Below are 22422 nucleotides of genomic sequence, written 5' to 3' on the forward strand. Positions count from 1 at the left end.
AACGCAAGTATTCTGAGCATGTGTAAGGTAGGCTAGGCTCAGCCATGATGTTTGGCAGGGTCAGTGTATCCAATGCATTTTCGACTAATGATATTTTCAACTTACGATGGGGTTTATCTATCGGGACAATCTACATACAATTTGAAATTTTTTAGTAGCCACGTAAAAAAGTAGAAAGAATCAGGGCATCTGGGTGGCTTAGTCAGTTAAGCATTCAACTCTTGGTTTCAGCTCAGGTCATGATCTCGTGGTTTCGTGAGTTCAAGTCCCACATCGGGCTCTGTGCTGACAGCACAGAGCCTGCTTGGGATTCTCTCTCTCTCATTCTCTCTCTCTCTCTGTCCCTTGCACATGAACATGTGCACTCTCTCTGTCTCTCAAAATAAATAAACATTTTCAAAAAGAGTAGAAAAAATCAGGTGAAATTAATTTTAATCTATCTTACTTAACCCAATATAACCAAAAGATCATTCCAACATGCAATTGATATTTAAAAAAGTATTAAGGAGATAGTTTACATTCTTTTTTTGGTACCAGGTCTCTGACATCCAGTATATATTTAACATGGCACATCTCCTTAGGACCAGCCACATTTCAAGGTACTTGCTGTCACACATGGCAGGAAGTTATTGGACAGTGTGGCTCTGGTCTCCCCTTGAGTTCATTGTCCACACAGCTACCATGGTTATCTAATCTGATTATGGAAGGTCCCTTCTTAGAACATATCAGTGGCCCCCATCAGGACACAGTCCTGCCCCCTGACGTCCCTTCATTTTCTGCCCCCTACTTGCCCATCCAGACTCATTCCTTACCATTCACTCCCACCTCTCATGTTAGGCTCCAGCAATGGGGAACTGCAAAATGCAGATTGTATAACAATAAGTATGGTATGACACTAATTTTGTTTTAAGCATATTTATGCATATATATCTATAAAACATGCGACACTACAGACAGCAGTACGTACATCTGCATAGAAAAAACTCCAGAACGACAGGCACCAAAATGCAAACAATAATGATCTCCGGTTGGTGGAATCTGGACAATCTCAAGCACTGTTCCTTTTGCAAATTTGTATTTTTTAATTTTTTATAACCACACAATTAAAAAGACAGTGGGAATACGGGAACTTGCTGAAGGTGTGGGCATTAAAGCCAAGCAGTATTATAAAGGTTGCCCTACATGTTCAGCATGATGTATTGGAAAAATGGGTACAATCATTATTCACAAATTCTGTATTTATTAATTGGCCTACTCATTCAAATTTATTTGTAACCCCCAAATCAATCTAGCGACGCCTTTGAGGTCATTGACAGACATGCACTGGTGAGGAATCTGAGTCACCTGCCACACGTGTCCCAGCTGAGGTCAAACTAGACAACACGCTGCCTTCTTGTTTCAGCTCATACTATAAACAAGTGTCCTTTTCATGGTCTGTTTAGTGCCACATTTTTCGAATTTTTGTGCCTTCTGTTGGTGATTTCACTGCTTAAAATGGCCCCCCAAGCATAATGCTGAAGTGCTGTCTGGTGTTCTGAGTGTAAGAAGGCTGTGCTGTGCCTTAATGAGAAAATGTATGTGACATAAGCTTCGTTCAGACATGGGTTACACGGCTGTGACCATTAAGTTCAATATTCCTGAATTGACCATATGTGCTGAATAAGGCATCTTTAAGCAGAAACATGGAAGAAACATGTTCTGTGCATGGTCACCATGGAGGGAGGTGACCACACATGCAGTCACCAGAGCTCCACGCCACAAATCCTTTCTGGATAGCAAACTACAAAGCCCAGCTTCAAGAAGACTGTGTTGAGTTTCTGAAAGTATTTTAAAGCACACCAACATAATTCCTTTTTTTTATTAAGTTTATTAATTTATTTTGAGAGAGAGTGAGTAGGAGAGGCAGAGAGAGAGAGAGAATCTCAAGCAGGCTCTGCACTGTCAGCACGGAGCCCGATGTGGGGCTTGAATTCACCAACCGTGAGATCATGACCTGAGCCGTAGTCAGATGCTTAACCGACTGAGCCACCCAGATAATTCATTAATAAGAACTGGCTTGAGGAATGATTCCCACTCCTAAGTTTCAGCACATCTAAATTCTCCCTCTAGTAAAACAGCTGGTCTGGCCCAGCAGCCCCCTTCCCGAACTGGAGGCTGAAACCAAGTATGCATCCAGGCTGCCCTACTCTGGCTTGTATCTTCCTGCTCAGGTTGGAATGACCTCCAGGAAGCATGGGGCAAATTCGCGTGACCCCTGGACATGTGGCGAGGTACCCAGGGTTCAGGTCCCAGCTAACCCTCAACACGGGAAGGGCGCTAACTGCCTGGAGATAACACACCTCCTCCTCTCCCTTCCCCGCTGGCCCAACAGGAAAAAATACTGTGACCACCAGTCATCTAAATGGAATTTCTCTTTCACACTTAGGAGCCTCATCAGCCTGGACTCACAAATTCAAACACCTGGCTCCTTTTAAATTCCTTTCTTTCTGTCTCACATATTTCAGCCCTGGTAATCCCCTTCTTAAGTGCTCGATGCTGTTGTTCAGTGAAGTAACGTGTTTGTTTTTTCAGCGATGAGTTACAGCCACTTGAGGCTTTCCACCCAGGAGGTCTGACCCTGACCGGCACCCCGAGCCCTGACCCCAGCCCTTCCACAGGAAAGTGGCTCTGCTCTCAGGAACAGGCTCCTGAGACCAGGAAAATCGCAGTCCTGCTGTCTCCAGGCCAAGATACACAAAATCACTCAGGAAAAATAGGACTTGTGGCATTTCCCTCTTTTCAGGACGCTTATCTCTCTGTGCTACGAGCAAACTTTGGCCAAGTCACACGGACACACCGGTAGGCCATTTTTAAAAGCACTACCAGGGGGCGCCTGGGTGGCGCAGTCGGTTAAGCGTCCGACTTCAGCCAGGTCACGATCTCCCGGTCCGGGAGTTCGAGCCCCGCGTCAGGCTCTGGGCTGATGGCTCAGAGCCTGGAGCCTGTTTCCGATTCTGTGTCTCCCTGTCTCTCTGCCCCTCCCCCGTTCATGCTCTGTCTCTCTCTGTCCCAAAAATAAATAAACGTTGAAAAAAAAAATTTTTTTTAAAAATAAATAAATAAAAGCACTACCAGGAAGAGAGGGGCGCCTGGGTGGCTCAGTCAGTTAAGCGTCCGACTTCAGCTCAGGTCATGCTCTCACCCCTGGTGGGTTCGAGCCCCGCATCGGGCTCTGTGCCGACAGCTTGGAGCCTGGAGCCTGCTTCAGATTCTATATCTCCCTCTCTCTGCCCCTCCCCACTCATGCCCTCTCAAAAATAAATAAACCTTTAAATTTTTTTTTTTTTTTTTAAAGCTCTACTGGGAAGAGTATCAAGGAATGTCACTGACCTGGCAACAGGGAACCTGGGGCTGAGAGGCTGGCCGGCAATGTGGCTGCCTCCTCTCTGGGCCTTAGTTTCCTCATCTGTAAAGGAAGGGAGTTGCTGCATGATCCCCAACATCCTTCCCAGTTTAACATTCAAAGACCCCATTGCCCAGTGTTCTACAACAAGAGCCTTTGCTTCATTGATGATGAAAGCACAAATACACAGAAAAATGTAGATCTCTGTTTGACTTTGAGACTCGCTTTTATGCTTGGAATTCTATTTCTCTTTCTACTGGACTCTAGCCGACTTTTTAATTCTAGATCCCAACCTATTCATTCAGTCTTTCAATAAATATTTGTGCCCAGTATTCGTTAATAAGTTTACCAAATGCATTAAGGATGAATAACATAATGATGAGCACGGAGTCCCCGTCCTCAGAAACATTCTGGTCTGGTGGAATGACAGTCACCACCTCCTGACCAGCTCCCACGTGCCACCCAGTAGGCTAAGGGCTTTTTAAATTCCTTGTCATCTCGAACCTCCACAACCACCCTCCAAGGTAGGTACTACTATCATTCCCATTTTACAGATGGGGAAACAGGCTTGCAAAGGTTAAAGTAACTCGCCCAAAATCTCAAAGCTAGAGAACAGGAGAGAGAAGTGTGAGCCAGGTCATCCACGATGGGCGGTCCAGCCTCTCTGGCTGCTGTCTGACGAAGTGTCATGGGACTCTCTGTTCTTGAAGCTTCTGTTGGCAACCCCATCCCTATTACAATCAACTCACTAAACATCATCGTATAGAGACCCTAAGTTTACATATGTATATCATGCCTTATCTCCCCAGGTAAATTAAAAATGCCTTTGACAACAGGGACTTTGTCACTAATTTCTCCGCATCCTTGACACTGCCCGAGGCAAATAAGATACTCAGAAAACATGTGACTGACCGAAGCTGGGCAGTGTCAATACAAAGCATTGAAAAGCACAGGCTTGACTTTGTAATATGAGCATTTATCAAGTGAGAAATCCAGAACGAGGGCTTCTTAGTCCCAGTCACTGCTCCCCCCTCTCCCCAACACTATACAGTAGTGGAAAGTTCCGCGAGGAATTTCTTTTCCTTTATTTCACAAACAGAAGCCATTAACCCAGGGTTCCTCTTTATGATCTAATGAAGCCTACAGAAAATGTATTTCTGCAGCCTGGCCCACGACGAGGTTCTCGAGTTTGAGTCTGGCCTCTGGTACAAAGGCATCTGTTTCTTACCTACTACCTGGCGTGTCTTTCTCATTCCAAGCCCAAACCCTGAGAGAGGCCACTAATCCCATGTGTCCAGGTCCGCTTCCCAGAGTCTTCAGGCCTGATGAAATCCCGCCTCCAAATCAGAATCACCGGAAATGTGTTCTCCCCACCACCTGCCAAAGGAACTTTTGTTTTTCCTTATAAAAGGTAACAATGTTCCCCTGAGCATGGGGAGTCTCTGCCACTCATCAGTTTCCAAACAGGCACTGTCTCTTCTCCACCCCACTCTCTTCTCCCTGCTGGATCCAATGAACTTTCTCCTTCTCAACTTTCCCCTTCATTCCCACGTAGTTATTTATATCTGGAATATCTTTCTTTATTAATCCACTGGACTACCCTCCCCCTCATTTGAAAAGGTCACTTCCAAGTTATTCTTTCCAGAAAGCCTTTCTGGAAGCAGGTTGGCGCTTCAGTAAGGCAGCGACTGTGAGCAAGGTTACTTCCTCATCTTCTAAAAATGCCACTCAACTCCTGACCAGATCGAAAGGGGGTAAGAGAACCCACACGAAAACAAAGCGTTCACAAACTATACGCACACCCTTTCCAGGCAAGAGCACCATTATCTCCTCCCATATGTTTTCATTACACAAGCGATCACATTTCGGAACATTTGTAAATCAGAGACTCACCACCGTAGACACCACTACCCCAACATAAAGATAAGCAATTTGGGGCATTTACTGCAATCTTTCTTATGCATCTGTTTAAACAGTGTTGTACTGTAATTATGGTATCTGTGTAATTTGGGATCTCGCTTTTTTGAATACAATATCTGAAGTATAGTTCTACGTTCCAGCAAAGGTCATTAACTCCATTTTTAATAGCTGTTCGACATGATTCTGAGTACTGTAATTTACTTAACCATTCCATGATGAACGTTTAGAGTGTTCATTATTACACAGCTTTAAAGGATACCTTCACGAAGGTAAGGCAAGGCAAGAAGCATTATACTTTTGTCCTGGCCTATAGGATATACATTTATTCGGCATTTATGACTAATTGTTCAGAAGATATTCTTGCTTCTAAACTAACACTCATTCCCCTTCCATTCTTAAGTCAAGTCCTCTTTTATTTATTTTTTTTAGAGAGAGAAGATGAGCAGGGGAGGGGCAGAGGGAGGGGGGCAGAGAGAATCTTAAGCAGGCTCCATGCCCAGCGCAAAGGCTGATGCAGGGCTCAGTGTCACAACAGTGAGATCCTGATCTGAGCTGCTTAACTGACAGCCACCCAGGCGTCCCAAGTCCCCTTTTATTTATTTATTTATTTATTTATTTATTTATTTATTTATTTATTTATTAGCGTTTATTTATTTTTGAGACAGGGAGAGACAGAGCATGAACGGGGGAGGGTCAGGGAGAGAGGGAGACACAGAATCTGAAGCAGGCTCCAGGCTCCGAGCTGTCAGCACAGAGCCTGACGCGGGGCTCGAACTCACGGACCGCGAGATCATGACCTGAGCCGAAGTCAGGAGCTTAACCGACAGAGCCACCCAGGGGCCCCCCAAGTCCCCTTTTAAAGTTCACTGGATCTTTGCAAAGTGTGCCTTTCATAAGCTCTATAATCTATTTAATAAACCTATTTAATTCCCCTAGCAACCTTTTGATTTTTCATAAGCAACTTGCATCCATGAACTATAACTGAGTTATAAGTTTTCTCAGCTGCCTCATATAGAAATGAATAAGGAATGTTCAGAGGAAAGTGGAAAAGTTGTGTGTGATATTTAGTAAGAGGACTTTTGATGTAATATTTGTACATTTTTCTCGAAACAACTGATGCATTCCAAAGATGTTGTCAAGGAGTTTTCTAAGTGGAAGAAATCACATTTTGAATCTCTTAGAAGCTCACAACCTAAAACGATTTGGCCTAATAAAATAATCCTTCCATAATGAAAATAACAGATATAATCCCTTATTTGATCTATTTCATAACCTTGGATTCTGGTGGTGATGGATTTTCTAAGAGTGCAGCACACTCAGTAAATAAAAACTTATACTAAATACAGGTTGCCTAATACTAGTCACCACAAAAGACACAGCATAATACAAGTGCCCGGCTTGGGGAAGTCTTTTGTTCCTGTATAAATCCGAATACTCTTAGAAGGGAAGAATGACAGCTCAGAGAATGAACCTCTTAATTTATCCAAACGGCAGGGCACAGCAGTGGAAATTCCACAGACACTGTCTTCTTGAGCGCTTTATGGCAGTTCTAGGGGGGGCCCCTCTCCAAGGACGGGAAAGCTGCTTTCCAAGGTCTCCTTAGCCCACCATACTCAGCAAACATGTCAGGCGAAGCCACTTTCCTTCTAGGGATAGTGGTGTTTGTAGGGGAGGAATTCTGTTCCTTGTCTCTATGTTGGGTTCATTACCACAGCAGGCACAGTACAGAGTCACCACAGGGCTATGCGACGGCACTTCTAGTCTTTACCCACCTGAGGAAAAAAGCAGCACCTGTCAGGGACAGCCAAGAATATGAGCAAGATCTGTTTAAAAGGCTTGGTTTAAAAAAAAAAAAAAATATGCGTGTATCAGGGACATGCTTGAATAAGGACAAAATACCTCTGAAGGGACATAACAAGAACCTGATCATGGTGGCTGCTACAGGGGAGGCAAGCTGTAGTCAGCAGTGGGAGTGAGACGTACTTATCCCCGCATGCCTCTCATTTTATTTGCAATTCTATTTAACATGTGAAGACACTGTCCTTTCAGAAAACAAAAATTAATTTCAAATGCTAAAAATCTACTTGTGGGGCACGTGGGCGGCTCAGTCAGCTGAGCGTCCAACTCTTGATTTCGCTCAGGTCATGATCTCACAGTCATGAGATCGAGCTCCACATCAGGCTCCACTCGGGGCCCGCTTTAGAGTCTCTTTCCCTCTCCCTCTTCCCCTGCTCCGCCTGTGTGTGCACATGTGCTCTCTCTCTCTCTCTCTCAAAAAAAAAAAAAAAAATCTACTTGTATAAAAGATATTGAAGCATATACATTCATACCCGCGGTATACACCTATTCTTTTACCGGAAGAATAATATACGACACCATTACTGATTATCTCTACAAAGAGGATTATTTTCTAACTTAAAAAATGAAATCCTGGCTTTCTCTTGCAAATGGGAAAAAGTTAACAAGTGGAAAAATGTGTTTAAGTATATGCTGAGTAAAGGAATATAAATGGCTTTTTAACGTGAGCAGCAGAGACATAATTTTTGCTGAGGATGCGTACAAACCAACAGCCTCCTCGTGAAGGCACAGCAGGTTTGGTTCCGGGGATCTGCACTCGCCTGGTCACTACTGTCTCTGTGGCTGTTGTATCCACCAAAAAGCAGGCTCAGATGACCTCAGAAAAAGTCATTAGCTGAACCTTTGCAGGAAAGCAGCGCTTCAAAAAGCGCTTCAAAACTGGAGTGTTTCCACCACAGCCGCTGCAAATTAATACTTTCCACGACTCCAAATGAAAGAGAAGACGTTCAAGTGGTACGAGGTAGGGTTTTACTCTTAAGCACATTTGTAAAAGTAAAAACAGTGCATCCAAGGGCTGAAGCCCGCGCCCTTCTGCAAATTTAGGAAAGTGATTTCCCCCAGGAAATTGTTTGAAGGCATTTAATGCCAATTCATCCTCATGCCTAACATTTGAAATGTCAGCCTTCTTAGGGACCAAACTGCAAAGGATAGAACAGATTTACGTGTAATCTTAAACAGGCAAACACCCTCGGGTAAGAAAACAAGTCCCTTGTAAAAGAAGGTAAAATTTTCAAAATAAATGGAGTGATTCATTCTAAAAAGTCAAGTGTTACGAAAAATCTACCTGCAAGGACGCTAAGGTTGCTTTGCAGCGAGGTTTCCTGTCTCTTGCTAATTTTGAAACAAAATGCCACACTTAATTAGCCAGCCAGATTCTCATCCTGCCCTAGCCCGATGGGGAGAAATGGCATTAAGGAAAAGACTCCCTCAGGCTCTATTAGTGCCCTAATGAGAGAGTGGGAGGAGGGAGGTGTTGGGATGGGGACAAGGCAGCCACTACTGCCACACAGACTTCAGAAAGCGCAGGATCTGAGCATCCTGGTCAAATGGGGTGCTCCCAATTACACTCTGACAGGGGTCTCTGGCCACAGCTATCCCTACAGGGTTCTATGCAGGAAACAAATGTACCAACCAACACTCCACACAGGCCCACCTGATCTCGCAACCCTCTTCCTGTAAGGTATGAATTACATCCAAGAGGGAGAAAATATGCCCACAAGATCACCTAACACCTGTCAGTGATTTCATCACCAGCAACCAACAGATGGAAGGCAGTACTGATTTTCATTCAAATGGGCAAAACGGGGGAGATTCTGCAAGCTACAGATCGGTGAAGCTGACATCAACCCTTCAACAGATCCTACAGCTTATTACAGTTATTAAACACACACTTAGGAGAAGAAGTGATCAGTTTAGAAGTAAGCATGGGCTCACTTTATAAACAGAAATCATTTCACACTATCTTTCCTTGAAAGGGAAATGGCAAATCTCTAAGTTAGAGCCAGCAATCTGTTAAGGTCTCCTATGATAAAGGTTAACTGGATGGAGAGATGTGGGCTGAATAGTAATATAATTAGGCAAATTTAGAACTGGCTGGATTCTAAGGTGTTTCAACAACTAACAGACCAATATTAGTCTGGAGGAGGCTTTAGTGGTGTGACCTGGGACTCCATCCCCAGATTTAGTGAAGGTCTGCAAGGGATCACATAATTCATAGCTCAGAAGGGGCTATGATTATTGTGGGTGACCACATACGCATGCAAAAAAGATTCTGACAGATTGCAGAAAATAATCAAATCTAAGTAAACATATTCTTAAGGATCACAGATATATGATTTGGGACTCTGTTCTCATTTGTTCAGGTATAAAACTGATGAACAAGCCTTTGGAGTTTTGGTTGACAAAAAGGTCAGTGAGTCAACACAGTGTAATGTGATTGTCAGAAAAGCTAATACAATCTCAAGCTGTAATTATGTAAATTCAGATAATATCTAGATAAGCTGACCCTTTGTGCTTCGGGCAGAGCCCCCTGGAGTCCGTGTTCAGGTTTGTGGGGTGGGCTCAGATACGAACAGCCAGGATAGTGATGAAACTTGAACCCTTATCATGTAAGAAATGGCCAAATGACCATGGGAATCTTTCAGAGAGAGAACTTCTGCAGGTCTCTGAAGGCTGGCCAGTCCCTTAGGCAAGGATGGCTGATGTCAGAATGGCCTCCTAAGGAGATGGCACTTTGTGGTCACTAGAAATGCTCTGCCAAGGGCTGGGTGACCACTTGCTGAGCATGCTGCCATGGGGTTAGGCATAGATGACTCTAGGGGGCATCTGCAGTCCTTCCATGTCCCCTCCCTCAAGTAACACACTCTCATTTTCCTTGGTAAGCACTCCCCTTTCCTGATGTTCAGTCCACTTGGTTTGTGACCCCACCCTCTGGCTATGCACGTGTGCATATGACTCGGGTGTGGCCAATCAGAATATCAGACATGTCCGGGGATGGGAGGGTGACTAAAGCTGGCCTCCTTCTCCTGGGGTTCTGACAGGACAGAAAGCAAACCCAGAGCTGCGGGTGGCCCTCCTATCACAGGTCACTATGAGAGCAGCCGGCCAGAGGTCAGGGCCCCCACAGAGAGAAGCGGAGTGGAGATGGAGAAGGGCAGCCCCTCTGAAGAACTGCATCTGAGCCACCAGGGACTAGGAGGCGGCCAACACCTGGTCTCAACGACAAGGGCCTAGGACACTTTTGAACCCAAGAGTCAATATTCTGTAGACCTTTACAATATGGATAAGAAAGGGTTGGGAATGTGGCAAGGGGGCAGACCCAGAGAAAGTTCAAGTGGAAGGAGAAACTTTAGGTTTAAAAGACTTTAGGGACATAGCTACCAGTTGCAATGTGGTTTCAAACAAATAAAAAAAAATTATTTTTATAAAAAAAAAATTAGGAGACAATCAGAGAAATCTGAATACTGAGTGAATATTTGCCGATATTTAGGGATTATCGGATTTTTTGAGGTTATGATAGATTATGATTTTTTTTAACAGTTACTTAGTGAAGGGTGCCTGGGTGGATCAGTGGGTTAAGCTATCTGACTCCTGATTTTGGCTCAGGTCATGATCTCACAGTTCATGGGTTCCAGCCCCCCGTCAGGCTCTGCGCGGACAGCACGGAGCCTACTTGGGATTCTGTCTCCCTCTCTCTTGGCCCCTCACCCCCCAAATTAACAAATAAACATTAAAATAAATAAAATAAATAAAAATGTTTTAAAAACGAGTTACTTAGTGAAATGTTTACGAAGGAAATGATACAATGCTTGGGTGCTGCTTCAAAGTAAATCCACTGAAGGGGAGGGGGAGAGGGCATGATGAATTGGTGATCCTTGTATCTGAGCGCTGGGTACAAGGGGGTTCACTGTGCTATTTTCCCTACTGGTGTGATGTCTGAAGTTTTCCGTAATAAAAAGTCAAAAAAGTAAATAAATAAATGGCAGGAGAAATATATACAGCCCAGACTCCGCTGCCCACTCCCAGCTCAAAGGTAAATCCATTAGAATCCGTTCAGGAAAACTGAGCAACCAGATGGTCAAAGAGCTGGTCTAGAATTCTACCCAGAGTCAAAGGCATGGTGTGTCATCAAATCAACAAGTGACCAGTAACTACCCCTGTCCTAGTGAGAAACTGGGGAGAAACAAGATTACATTTTGGGCCACTAGATGCAGAGTCTAGGTGCTGAGGACAGGCGTGATACAAAGAAAGAAAAGCTGAGAATTTTTCTCTTCTGTCATCTGAAACAGCCAAAACACAGGAACTGAAATATTGAAGTGCCTAGGGTAAACATTTAAAGGGCACTTACCATGCACTAGGCACTGTTCTAAACTCTTTTTGAATAGTAACTCATTTAACCCTTTAACAACAACTCTATGAGGTAGATACTGTTATCTCCATTTTAATGACCAGGACCTAGAGACACACAAGTTGGGTAACCTGCACCAAAATCGCATTGCTAGAAATCCACCAAGGTGTGATTCAAAACCAAAAGACCCAGACCCAGAACCCATACTCTTAGCCACCGTGTGACAGATTTTAAACGTTCACTTCTAATAGCGGAGAATTTGTGAAGGTCCGTGGATATAAATGCTTTTTTAAGCTGCAGTCACTCAAGCACGTGCCCAGAGCTGAGAAAACGCTATCCTCACACCTACATTCACTGCCATCCACAGAGAGTTCAGAGGTAACACTGTGATTTTTCCCTATAGCTGGTTGTTCTGCCCAATCTGTATATTTCACATCAAACCCTGAAAAATGACTAACAGATGAGGCAGCTGTGCTGTGAGGCACCACGATCAAAAGAAAACTGTCTTGACCCAAAGAAAACTGTCTTGACCTGATCACGTTTAAAGGGGGAAAAGGCAACATCTTCTGATTCCATTCAGATTTTTGTCCCTAGCATACTGACGAAAAAAGACAAGTAAAACTCTATAAAACCGATTCATCTGGATAAAATTCCCCTAGGAAAACAAAGAGGGAAACCCTATCCCTAGAACAGCAAAACTCACCACACCCTCTTTACGAGTATTCAACAATGATCTGAGATGAAAGCATTCTTCACCGTAGAAATATTACTTGAATTTACCTGTAATTGGTGTCTACCTTGAAATAAGACAATGGGGAGTGGGGGAGTGATAAGATGTAACTGAAAGGAATGCTGAACTGTAAGCTTAAATGGTTTCTTGAAAAGGATTTTAAGTGTAGTTCATACAAAAATACACTGTATATCTGGTCCAAGAGTTACGACCAGCAAGCAGCAGAAAATTTATGTTTGCTTTTAATCATGGATGCCACAGAACAAAAGTTTCCATTACAGGGTTTCGCTCGAGAATAACAGCACTCAAGCAACTTTCAATTACTATACTTCTTACTTGTCATAAAGCAGAAAGCACATGTTTGAGATTTCACTGGAAGTTAGAACAGCAGTTTCTGAAAACCTCATAAAAGGGAGGACTGATTTAGTCCTAGGATCTCGGCAGGACACCTGAAGTTCAATTTTGTCTCAGAACAAAAAGCACTAAAGCAGCCCGCAGGCTTTGCATAGGATGAAGGGGAGTTGGGGCCACTTCACTGGCTGATCTAAAAAAAGCCAAATCATTAAAAGGCCCTTAGAAACCACCACCACCACCACCACCACCTCAGAAAGGCAGCAGCAGCAAAGAAGTTCTGGCTCTCCTGTCTTCCAGGCAACAGCAAATGCTTTCAGCAGTGAAACTACTTCTATCTTATTTCAGGGTCTTCTATGCATATCTAGGGTGAATCCACACCAAAAACCATTTGTTGAAAAGAGAACTTTCAGCTCCCTCCTCTTCCACAGAGAATGTTTGATGTGAACATTTTGTAAGATACGATTTCACAAACAGAAAGGACCGAGTTGAATTTAAGGGACTTCAGCTGAGCTCTTTCATCCAACACTGTGACCCTAATCTAATAATTGGTTCTCTTGCTTCAATTCTCCAACTCGAATATACTTTGAAAAGTTAAAACGTTTAGTATCTACTGATTGCTAGTTGCTCGAAGATGTAATAGGCATGCATTTTGAGTTCCTTGGAAGAAAGATTCCGGAGAAACACAAACTATGAAACATAAAAGCATGGAATGATAGGTCTACAGATAGGAGACTATTTTAATGGCCTAAGATTTTTGACATTTCCAAGTCTTTTCCTGTTTTTGAGCACAGAATTACAGGGCAATGGAGTTACACATCCATTTGCTTGTTTAAGTGCCTTTTACAGCACTCGTTAAGAAACAAAAACAAAAACACCCACATACTGTGGATATATACAATTATACAATTCAATTAAGGCTCAACTCTAATATTAAATATTAAAATCAAGCTACACAATAGTGAAAGCACACATTTCAACTTACACGATGTGGAAGCTACCATGTGTTCAAGTTCCCAATCTAAAAGTCCCATGCCTGCTTTTCTGTGATCACATAGTCTCAGCACCTAAGGAACTGATCATCTCCCCCCCCCCCCCCTTTGGTTGGTTTCCGTCCTCAAAGAGCTTACAGTCTAATAATGAAACAAACACAGCCTAAGTGCTAGGGCATTTGTGCAGAAGATCTATGGAAGCCCACAGAATCATCCCACCTAGAGGACAAAGAGACAAGAAAGCTTCTTAGGGAAACAGGGGAACCAGGACTGAAGTTTAGAAGTTCCAAACTCAGCCAGCTGGGAGGGAAAAGAACACTGTGCAGGTGAGACAGGAGACAGGAGAATAGTCAGGGACCATGCTCTAGAATTTGGACTTGACCCCAAAAGCTATGGAGAACAACTACAGAATTCTTAGGTAGGAGAATGATATGATCAAAGTTGTGATTTTGGACTTGACCATTCCAGAAACAGTCTAGAGCAGCGCTGCTCAAGGCTCAAGGTAGGTTTGCAACCCAGTGCTTTCCCATAAGTTGCTACTGGCCCCCAACAAGGTAAGTACAGAAATTGAGAATGAGTACTCAGCAGTTCAACATTGCAGCAACAACCAAGCCTGTGATCAACAGGCTCCTCTTGTTGAAAAGGACAGAGACCAGCCTGTGTGAGGTCAACTTAGCGGGGAGTTGCATGTGATTCAACCTCAACAGGAGTCATGCTTAGTAAGGCCACTTGGATTGGTGTGTGACGGATTGGAAATTAACAAAATAAAATAAAACTGATCATTGATTATAGGCAGTTTGAGAAGATGGTCTGAGAACCATTCCAGGCATCAAGATTGGAAGCAAGGAGCCCCAGGAGAAGCTGCTGGTGGTACACAGTCGTCCAGATGAAACCTCAACTCAAGCCGTGATGATAGGGATGGCAAGAATTGTTCAGAGTTGAGATGTGTTAAGGAAATCGCATCAGCAAGACTCTGTGGATGTGAGGGGTGCCAGAGAAGCAAGTCTCTTGAGACTTCAGAACTCTTCTCTTTTTTAAATTTTTTTATGAGTTTTTAAAAAAAAATTTTTAAGTTTATTTCAAGAGAGAGAGAGAGGGAAACAGAGCACATGAGCAAGGGAGGGGAAGAGAGAGAGGCAGAGAGAGAGAATCCCAAGCAAACTCCATGCTGTCAGCACAGAGCCCGATGTGGGGCTTGAACTCGAATTGTGAGATCATGACGTGAGCCGAAGTCAGGAGCTCAACGCTTAACCAGCTGAGCCACCCGGCACCCCATCCCCCCCCTTTTTTTTTTATTTGAGAGAGAGAGCAAGTGGGGGTAGAGACAGAGAGAAAGGGAGAGAATCCTAAGCAGGCTCCACACCATCAGCTTTAATTTTTTTTTTTTTTTTTTGGAATGTTTATTTATTTTTGAGAGAGAGAGAGAGAGAGTCAGAGTGCAAGCCAGGGAGGCGCAGAGAGAGAGGCAGACACAAAATCTGAAGCAGGCTCCAGGCTCTGAACTGTCAACACAGAGCCCAACGTGAGGCTCGAACCCTCGAACCACAAGATCATGATTTGAGCTAAAGTCGAACACTTAACTGACCAAACCACCCAGGCGCCCCAACTCTTACTTCTTTTTAAGATAACAGCCAGATATAAAGCAACAGTACGCGAGAACCTCATGAGAGCCAGGATCAGCAAAAAGATTCCAAATTCATAGCCATTTTCTTCGAGTGCCTTTGAATAAGTAGCGTGGTAAATTAATAAAATACAGAAAAGTAAGCACTCTGGTGGTTAACACTGAGCACCGCTGGGAATTGAGAACGCAAAGAGAAGAAAATATCCTATGCCAAGCCTATGCTCTCCCGCTTGAAAGGAAATCATCCCTCGAGGAGCCTGGTCTATTCAGATTGGGGCTAGCTAGAGTCCTAGAGCCCCAAGCCTTATCAAAAATAAAAATAAAAAAAGACCCCCTCCACCTCCCATACACAGAGCGACTTACTCAGTCCCCACCCCAGCTGTGTATCACACAAAGCCTCCTTTTTCAAATTTGTGCAGATACTAAAACAAGGCCTCAAAACCAAAAGGAAGAGTGATAAAAAGAGGGTGGGGGAGGGGGAGAAAGGAGGGTAAATGAAATCAATGACCCTAACCTCAAAACCCACAGCTTTCCTCTGTGCTCTGGTGCACATCCCAACCTCTATCAATCAGCAAGAGCTGTGAACAGCTAGCCAGTCAGGCCTGAGTCCCTAACTGGAGGCCTGAATCGTAAGGCGCAGTGGCTACAAGTCTGGGCAAACCTATCCTACAGCATTCCAGAGCTAGGAAGGGAGGTGGCCGTGTTAGAGGGTGTGTTAGAGTCTCCACTGCTCCAGAGAGCAGGCACCATCCCTTTCCCAAGCTGAAAGAGCAGCAGCCCTACAACCTTCACGCTGCCCGGATTTAAGAGGGCAGGATCAGCGACAGACGCGCCTAATAGCTCTGGCAAACCGCAGAACCAGCACCAAGTGCGTAATTAATCTCTCTCAAGAAGGGTGCCTCATCATCTTAAAGTTGTTACCCTTTATCCCGTCTGGGCCTCATTGATCTGATGTCTCAAGTTTCACTGGCAAATGTGAGTATGGAGCTCAGTAAATCTCAGGACTACCAGTTCTTTAAGGAACAGTTTTGTTTTGTTTTTAAGTTTATTTATTTATTTTGAAAGAGAGAGCAGGGGAGGAGCAGAGAGAGAGAGAGAGAGAGAGAGAGAGAGAGAGAGAGAGAAAATCCCAAGCAGGATCCACACTATCAGCACAGAGACAGACACAGGGTTCAACCCCATGAACTGTGAGATCATGACCTGAGCCGAAATCAAGAATTGGACACTTAATAAGCCACCCAGGAACCCCAAGAATAGTATTTTCTAAATATTCATTTGCTTTCATTGCTTCATTCTTCCAGGTCTTTCTCCTCAATTATAATCTCTTCTAGGGCAATTCTTTCAACTCCTTCACCATACCCCCCTGTACACTTAGAAGTTATTTGTTTGAAAAGTTAAAAAATATACCTTGTAACCGCAATTCTGTAATGTGATATATTCCAAAGTCTCAGGAGATGAAAGAATTACTAGATTTCATGAGAATTTTTTAACGATAGCTAGCACTTAGCGAGCACATACTATCTGCCGGGCAGATGCTATTATCATCTCATTTTACAGATAAGGAACCTGTGGCACAGACACGTAGGGTAACTTTCACAAGGTCACACAGCTATCAAATGACAGAGCCAGGATCTGAACTCAGGCAGGTGGACATCAGTCCCTATTTTTACCTACTATATATTAGACGTCTTCATTATGCAGAGAAAAATGAAAGATTAAAAAGCACATTACAAATAATGGAGCAAGGAAAAAGCCTCTCAAGGAAAATTGCTTTTATTACTTTAATTGGACTGTTGTCTTTTATTAGACAGATCCAAGTCCTGGAAACAAAGTGAACAGAGGGAGCCTGTCCTGGCTGATCCAGGCTCCTTTTGCAGAAGGCAGAAAACCCTATCTTCAAAGCTGTGCTTTTTCTGCTTTTAGCACCATGAAAGTGGTCTGTCAGTGTCCTAGAAGTTATTCTCTTAGTGGTCAGGGTATCGGGATTTGAGGGAAGATGAGCTGGGAGAGATGGAGCTATAAAACTGCTTGGGTTGGAGGGCAGGGGGAAGCGCCTGGGTGGCTCAGTCAGTTAGGCATCCAATTCGGCGCAGATCATGATCTCACAGCTTGTGAGTTCAGGCCCCGTGTCGGGCTCTGTGCTGACAGCTCAGAGCCTGGAGCCTGCTTCAGATTCTGTGCCCCCCTCTCTCTCTGCCCCTCCCTGGCTCACACTCTGTCTCTTTGTCTCTCTCTCAAAGATAAAAAAGATTGCCTGGGTTGGTACCAAACCTTCCCCCATTCCAAAGAGCCAAAGGGATTCCAGTGAATTGTAGGCCACACCTCTGATTTAGTCTGAACTAAAAGAACCACCCAGAGCAAACAACCCAGACAGGGAAACAGGAAGATTCCCCTTCCCCCGACTGGAGCAGGCAGACCGGAGCAGGTAGACTGGACCAGAGCCTCCTGACTGCCACTCATTGGCCCCAACTTTCTCTTTTCCTTTCTGTCTGGCAGGAAGGTCTAGGGCCAAGCCAGACCCAGGCAAACCTGTCTAAGACCAGTGGTCCTGCACCATTTGATGTCAGTGCACCCACACTGACCAAATGTATTCCATCAGGTATCCAGCCCAAGCAAAATGAAGTCCAGTGGCTTTAAAACCAAACTCCGTGCTGCCCTCTCTGATGCTGAAGCAGAAGATCCTGGGGATCCACTCTCCTGTTCGGCCAGCAAAGTAAGTTATCCCCACCCGAAGGAACACATCAAATTCCCAAAGTCCGAATCATCACCACTTTCCAACCATTCATTTCATTCTCTCTCTCCGGAAATCTGAAAAATGTCTCCCAACAAAAGGAAAAGCAAACCTACTTATTAAAACAAGTCCAACTGCCTTGACTTCAAGATTATAGGTTTCCTGACAAAACTGCTCTTATAAAGGCAAAGTTCTATTATCATTTAATTACAATTTCTATACAGCTATTTATATGTGTGTGCTTGGAAGCCAAAAAAATGAAGCTTCAGTTATTTTTGCACCTACCACAAAAGCAAGCAGAAACAGGACAACCTTCCATAAAGCATTTTTTTTTTTTTTTGTTTAAAGATGCTGGAGTCCTTTTATTTGCTGTTTTCTCACAGCTTCAGTCAAGGTGAGCAGAGCCAGGCAAAATGCAAGCCTAACATATATGGTCATCCCCAGACTTTCTTACTACATAAAGGGGAAATTAATAAAAGAAGAAAAAAATACCACACGGCATTTTCTTTCCCCCCATAATCTTTCAATTTTCTTTAGAGAAATGCCAGCCAATAACTAATTAGAACCATATCCTTTGTTATCCCAGTGGGAAGAAGTATATGAATGGTTTGAAGGAACAAATGTTAACGAGAACTTTAAAAAACTTAGTAATCTGGAACTCTGGTTTGCCCTTCAGTGTAAAACAAAATTCTATTCTTTGAAACTATTATAGTTGGCGAAACAACATGGACAGGGGCCATCAGCAAAAAGGTAAGCGTTCACCGCTCAGCACCCTGAACTGGGGATGCCCTGGGCTTTTCCCTGTTTTTATCACGAAACTGCCATTACAAGCTCACAGACTTCTAAGCATCTCAGTTTCAAACAGAGAGACAAAAACTCAACCTTACAAAAAAGGGAATTGTTTACTTTCTTTGGTTTCAAGGGAGAAAATAATTCCTTTCAGAGGGAGTACATAGCTGTTGTCATTTCTGAAAATATGTTTTCCATAAAAAACACAGCTGGAGTCTTTTTACCTGGCATATCACTCCGGATGGTTTCCGGGATCAGACAGACCTTGAGTTGCCTATTCATGAACATCCAGGAGTAGAAACTACCTCTTCAAAAACTGGATTTGTTTTACACAACAAAGTGAACCAGAGGATGCGAGACAGAAAAACTCCGAGCGACAAATAAATGTTTAAGATGCTATGCACCATGGTTTGGGCATGTTCAGCATTCTGAACTGTATTTTCAAATGAGGGTCTGCCCTGTGTCATCCAGACTCTCATCCTGGTGGAATCGGCGGGTCCAGACTAGGGCCACTTTGTGTGTGTGTGCAGGGGACTAGCCCCGGCAGACAGAACCAGGCATGGCATATAGCATATGAAATAGTCTCCTTTTTCAAGAAAAAGCTTTAAGTATTTGGAAAACATCGCAATCTGCTCCATGTTTTTACCATCCAGCAAATTTACTTCCTCCACTGTGAAAAAAAAAAACAACAGGCCTCAGGTCTATAACAGTTTCCCATCATGTTCGCATGAGCTAGAAATCATGTGTATTGCCCAATAAGGACGTTATTTTACACATAATGGTATATACAATAGAAACTTGCCATAACAATAAAAATATTTTTTGGTAAATCACTTTCTGAATATTATGTCTCCCCAAAAGGATCATAAAAACCACCACCAAGGAAAACAAAGAATTCCCATATTTTTAAAGCAAAAAAGGATTGGCCATTCATATTCATGCACTATCAAGTATATAACCCAACTATGAGCAAGATCACCCTAAAAAGTGGTTAAAATGCCAAGTTTTGCCTCTGTGTGGTTAGTGAGCTCATGTTTTTCCAATGTGAAGTTTACAAACTGTATTTGTTAAACTGTATTTCATGCTTTAAATCCTAAGTCCGCACCTCACACTATTTGGAGATGATTTACTCGAGGCATTTGGGGTCACAATATAAAGCCTTTTGGTCTTACTAAATCTAAATCATGCTTCTCAACAAGACTCTGTAGACATAAAAGAAACACATGGCATGCCGTTACCATCCTCCCCAGGGGCACCTCCACACCCCCAGAACAGCCCCTCTTCTCCTGTCCACTCCATAAACTAAGATTCTCCTCAGAAAGGGAAGGTGCAGGATCCACACGTTGCATCACGCATACAAATTAAGCAAGAACGCTCCAAAACTTTTCCTGCTTCGATTTATGACAAGATTTCCTGAATCCCTTTTATTAAAACAGACAGCTTCATCCAACAGATGCACTCAAAAACCCAAACTAATTTCAGCAGCAAAATGCTGGGAATGAGCAGTTGACAGCGAAGTATAAATTTCCCCAAAGCCTCGTTTTCCCAGTTAACCTAAGGGATCAGTTCAGCATTTAATTTCGAAGTGTGCCCAGACGACAGTGGCCCACCGACCAAGCAACTAAGACCTGCAAAGACGGGTCTGTTCCTGCGCCTGAGAGGCATCTGGGGAGGACTGCTGGACAGGCAGACAATGAAAAGCTCCCCGGTGGCCACTAGTCGAGCCCGCGGGGGCGGAGGGAGGAGGGAGAAGGGGAGAGGAGTGAGCGCCCTTCTCACCCAAAGCCACGGTCAGCGGCTGCCTCTCCGGGGCACGGGGCGGCCTGGCCTCGGAGTCCCGGGTCACGGGGGAAGGGGTCCCCTGAAAAGAAGATTCCTCTCAGAGAGAGGAAACTTCCTGGTTTGGGCATTATGGGTAGGGGGCGAGCTCCAACCCCCCACCACTACAGGTATCCGCCGGGAGTCTGGAGGCTGAGGGAAGGAAACAGCCCCTCCCCGCGCCCACAGCGGAGGTTGGGGGTCACGGGGTCGGGACCCCCGGCGCAGCCGCCCACTAAGCAAGGCTCCCGACGCGTGGGGATCTGGCTCTTGGCTCCTCCGGACAGAAGCCGGGATCGGGGGCCTGGGGGTGTCAAACTTCCCCCAGGGGCGCGGCCTGGCACCCGCACCGAGGAGTTGCCGCGGGAGCCCCAACCCGGCGGGATCCTCGGACGGAGGCGGGCACAGACAGAGGAAGGCGACACTAAGGGACACGAGGGGAAGCGTGTGCAAAGATACAGGAGCGGGGCCGAGGGGCCCGCGTGTTGCGGGTGGGGCCGGCGAACACCCCGCTTCCCCGAACGCGCGGGCTGCGCACCGAGGCCAGGGGCGCCAACGAGGCCCGCGCAGCTCACCTTCCTGTGCTTCTCCTTGTAGGGCAGCGCCAGCCACGGCATGTCCCGCACGAAGTCCTGCCACTGCCGCTGGTCCTGGTCCGAGGACACGAAGACGATCTCCAGACGGCGCAGCGGCTCGGGCTCCGCGGCCGCCCCGGCCCCCGGCCCCGGCCCGGCCCCGGCCCCCGGCCCGGCCGCGGCGTCCCCCCTCAGGCGGCCGTAGAAGGCGGCCAGACTGCCGCTGAGCTGCGCGCAGGGGGCGCTCAGGCTGCAGCCGAAGTAGAGCCCGAGCAGCGAGATGCCGCGGGAGCCCAGCGAGTGCACGTCCACCTCCTCGCCGCCGCCCGTCACCAGCTTCTCGCCGAGCAGCTCCTCCAGGAAGCCCGACATCCTGGCCCACCGCAGCCCGGGCACGCGGGCGGGCAGGCGGCTGCAACCCCGCTCCCTCGGTCCTCGCGGCGGGCGGAGGCGGCGGCGGCAGCGGCGGCGGCGGCGGCGGCGGCGGCTGAGGCGGGCGGCGGGCGAGGGGCAGAAGAGAGCCCCGCCCACCAGGGCCCGCCCCTTGCCCGCCCCTCCGACCCGCCCCCGGCCCGCCCCCTCCGTGGCTGTCCCGGGCCGCGCTCTGGGCCCTAATCTGCTGCAGCTGGCGATCCCGCGCAGGCTTCCACCGCGTGGCCGAATTGCTCGGGAAAGAGCCCTAGCAAGAAGGCTGGCCGGAAACGCCCCACTCTGAGGGCATGCCCGAGGCTAAGTGCAGAAAGGAGAGGGGTCACCGAGCCGGCCTCTCTGAGGCTGCAGTCGGTGCGGAGCTGGACTGGTCCCCCACCCTCCGAGCTCTCAGTTCTCTCTGGACTTCTCCAAACATTCCCATAGTCCCCCTACCCGAGTGCTCGCTCGCTCTCTCTCTCTCTCTCTCTCTTTCCCTGCGCAAGGCCTAACCGGCCATTTCGTACCCCATCTCGGAATGCTTACAAGTTCTTAGCATCTATACACAATCACCACTTCATCAGGCTGGGGCTTGCTAGCACTTATTTCTCTATCGTGTGTTTTGTGTATGTTTCGTCTAAAGAGGACTGGAGGACGCCGCCTCTTGCATTTCTCGGGTAGCTAAGCACACATGAGGGAGTCCTTGAGACTGGCGAGTGGCTCGCGGGTTGCGCTGTGGGAGTTCAGTACACAGGTCGCAGTGAGTGGCTCTCTTCCATCTCCGCAAGTGTATGAAACAGATGCCGCAGCAGCTTTAAATCCATGCTGGCTGCACTCCTGAATCGGTTCTATACTTTCTATCAAGTCTGTTGATAGTTAAGACAAATTCTAGGAATTATT

The 22422-nt window shown here is 45.7% G+C and overlaps 1 protein-coding gene across 1 annotated transcript in view; it reads right to left on the bottom strand.

Moving 5' to 3' along the window:
- Window positions 1-21607, bottom strand: part of NXN (nucleoredoxin) — a 159340-nt gene extending 137733 nt beyond the window's left edge. The window contains exon 1 of the mRNA XM_023244495.2: window positions 21115-21607. Within this exon, the coding sequence (XP_023100263.1) occupies window positions 21115-21486 (372 nt within the window). The 5' untranslated portion in view covers window positions 21487-21607. The remainder of the gene's footprint in view (window positions 1-21114) is intronic.
- Window positions 21608-22422: the final 815 nt, after the last annotated feature.

Source organism: Felis catus, chromosome E1 (assembly GCF_018350175.1).
Source record: "Felis catus isolate Fca126 chromosome E1, F.catus_Fca126_mat1.0, whole genome shotgun sequence".
NCBI classification, from domain to species: domain Eukaryota; kingdom Metazoa; phylum Chordata; class Mammalia; order Carnivora; family Felidae; genus Felis; species Felis catus.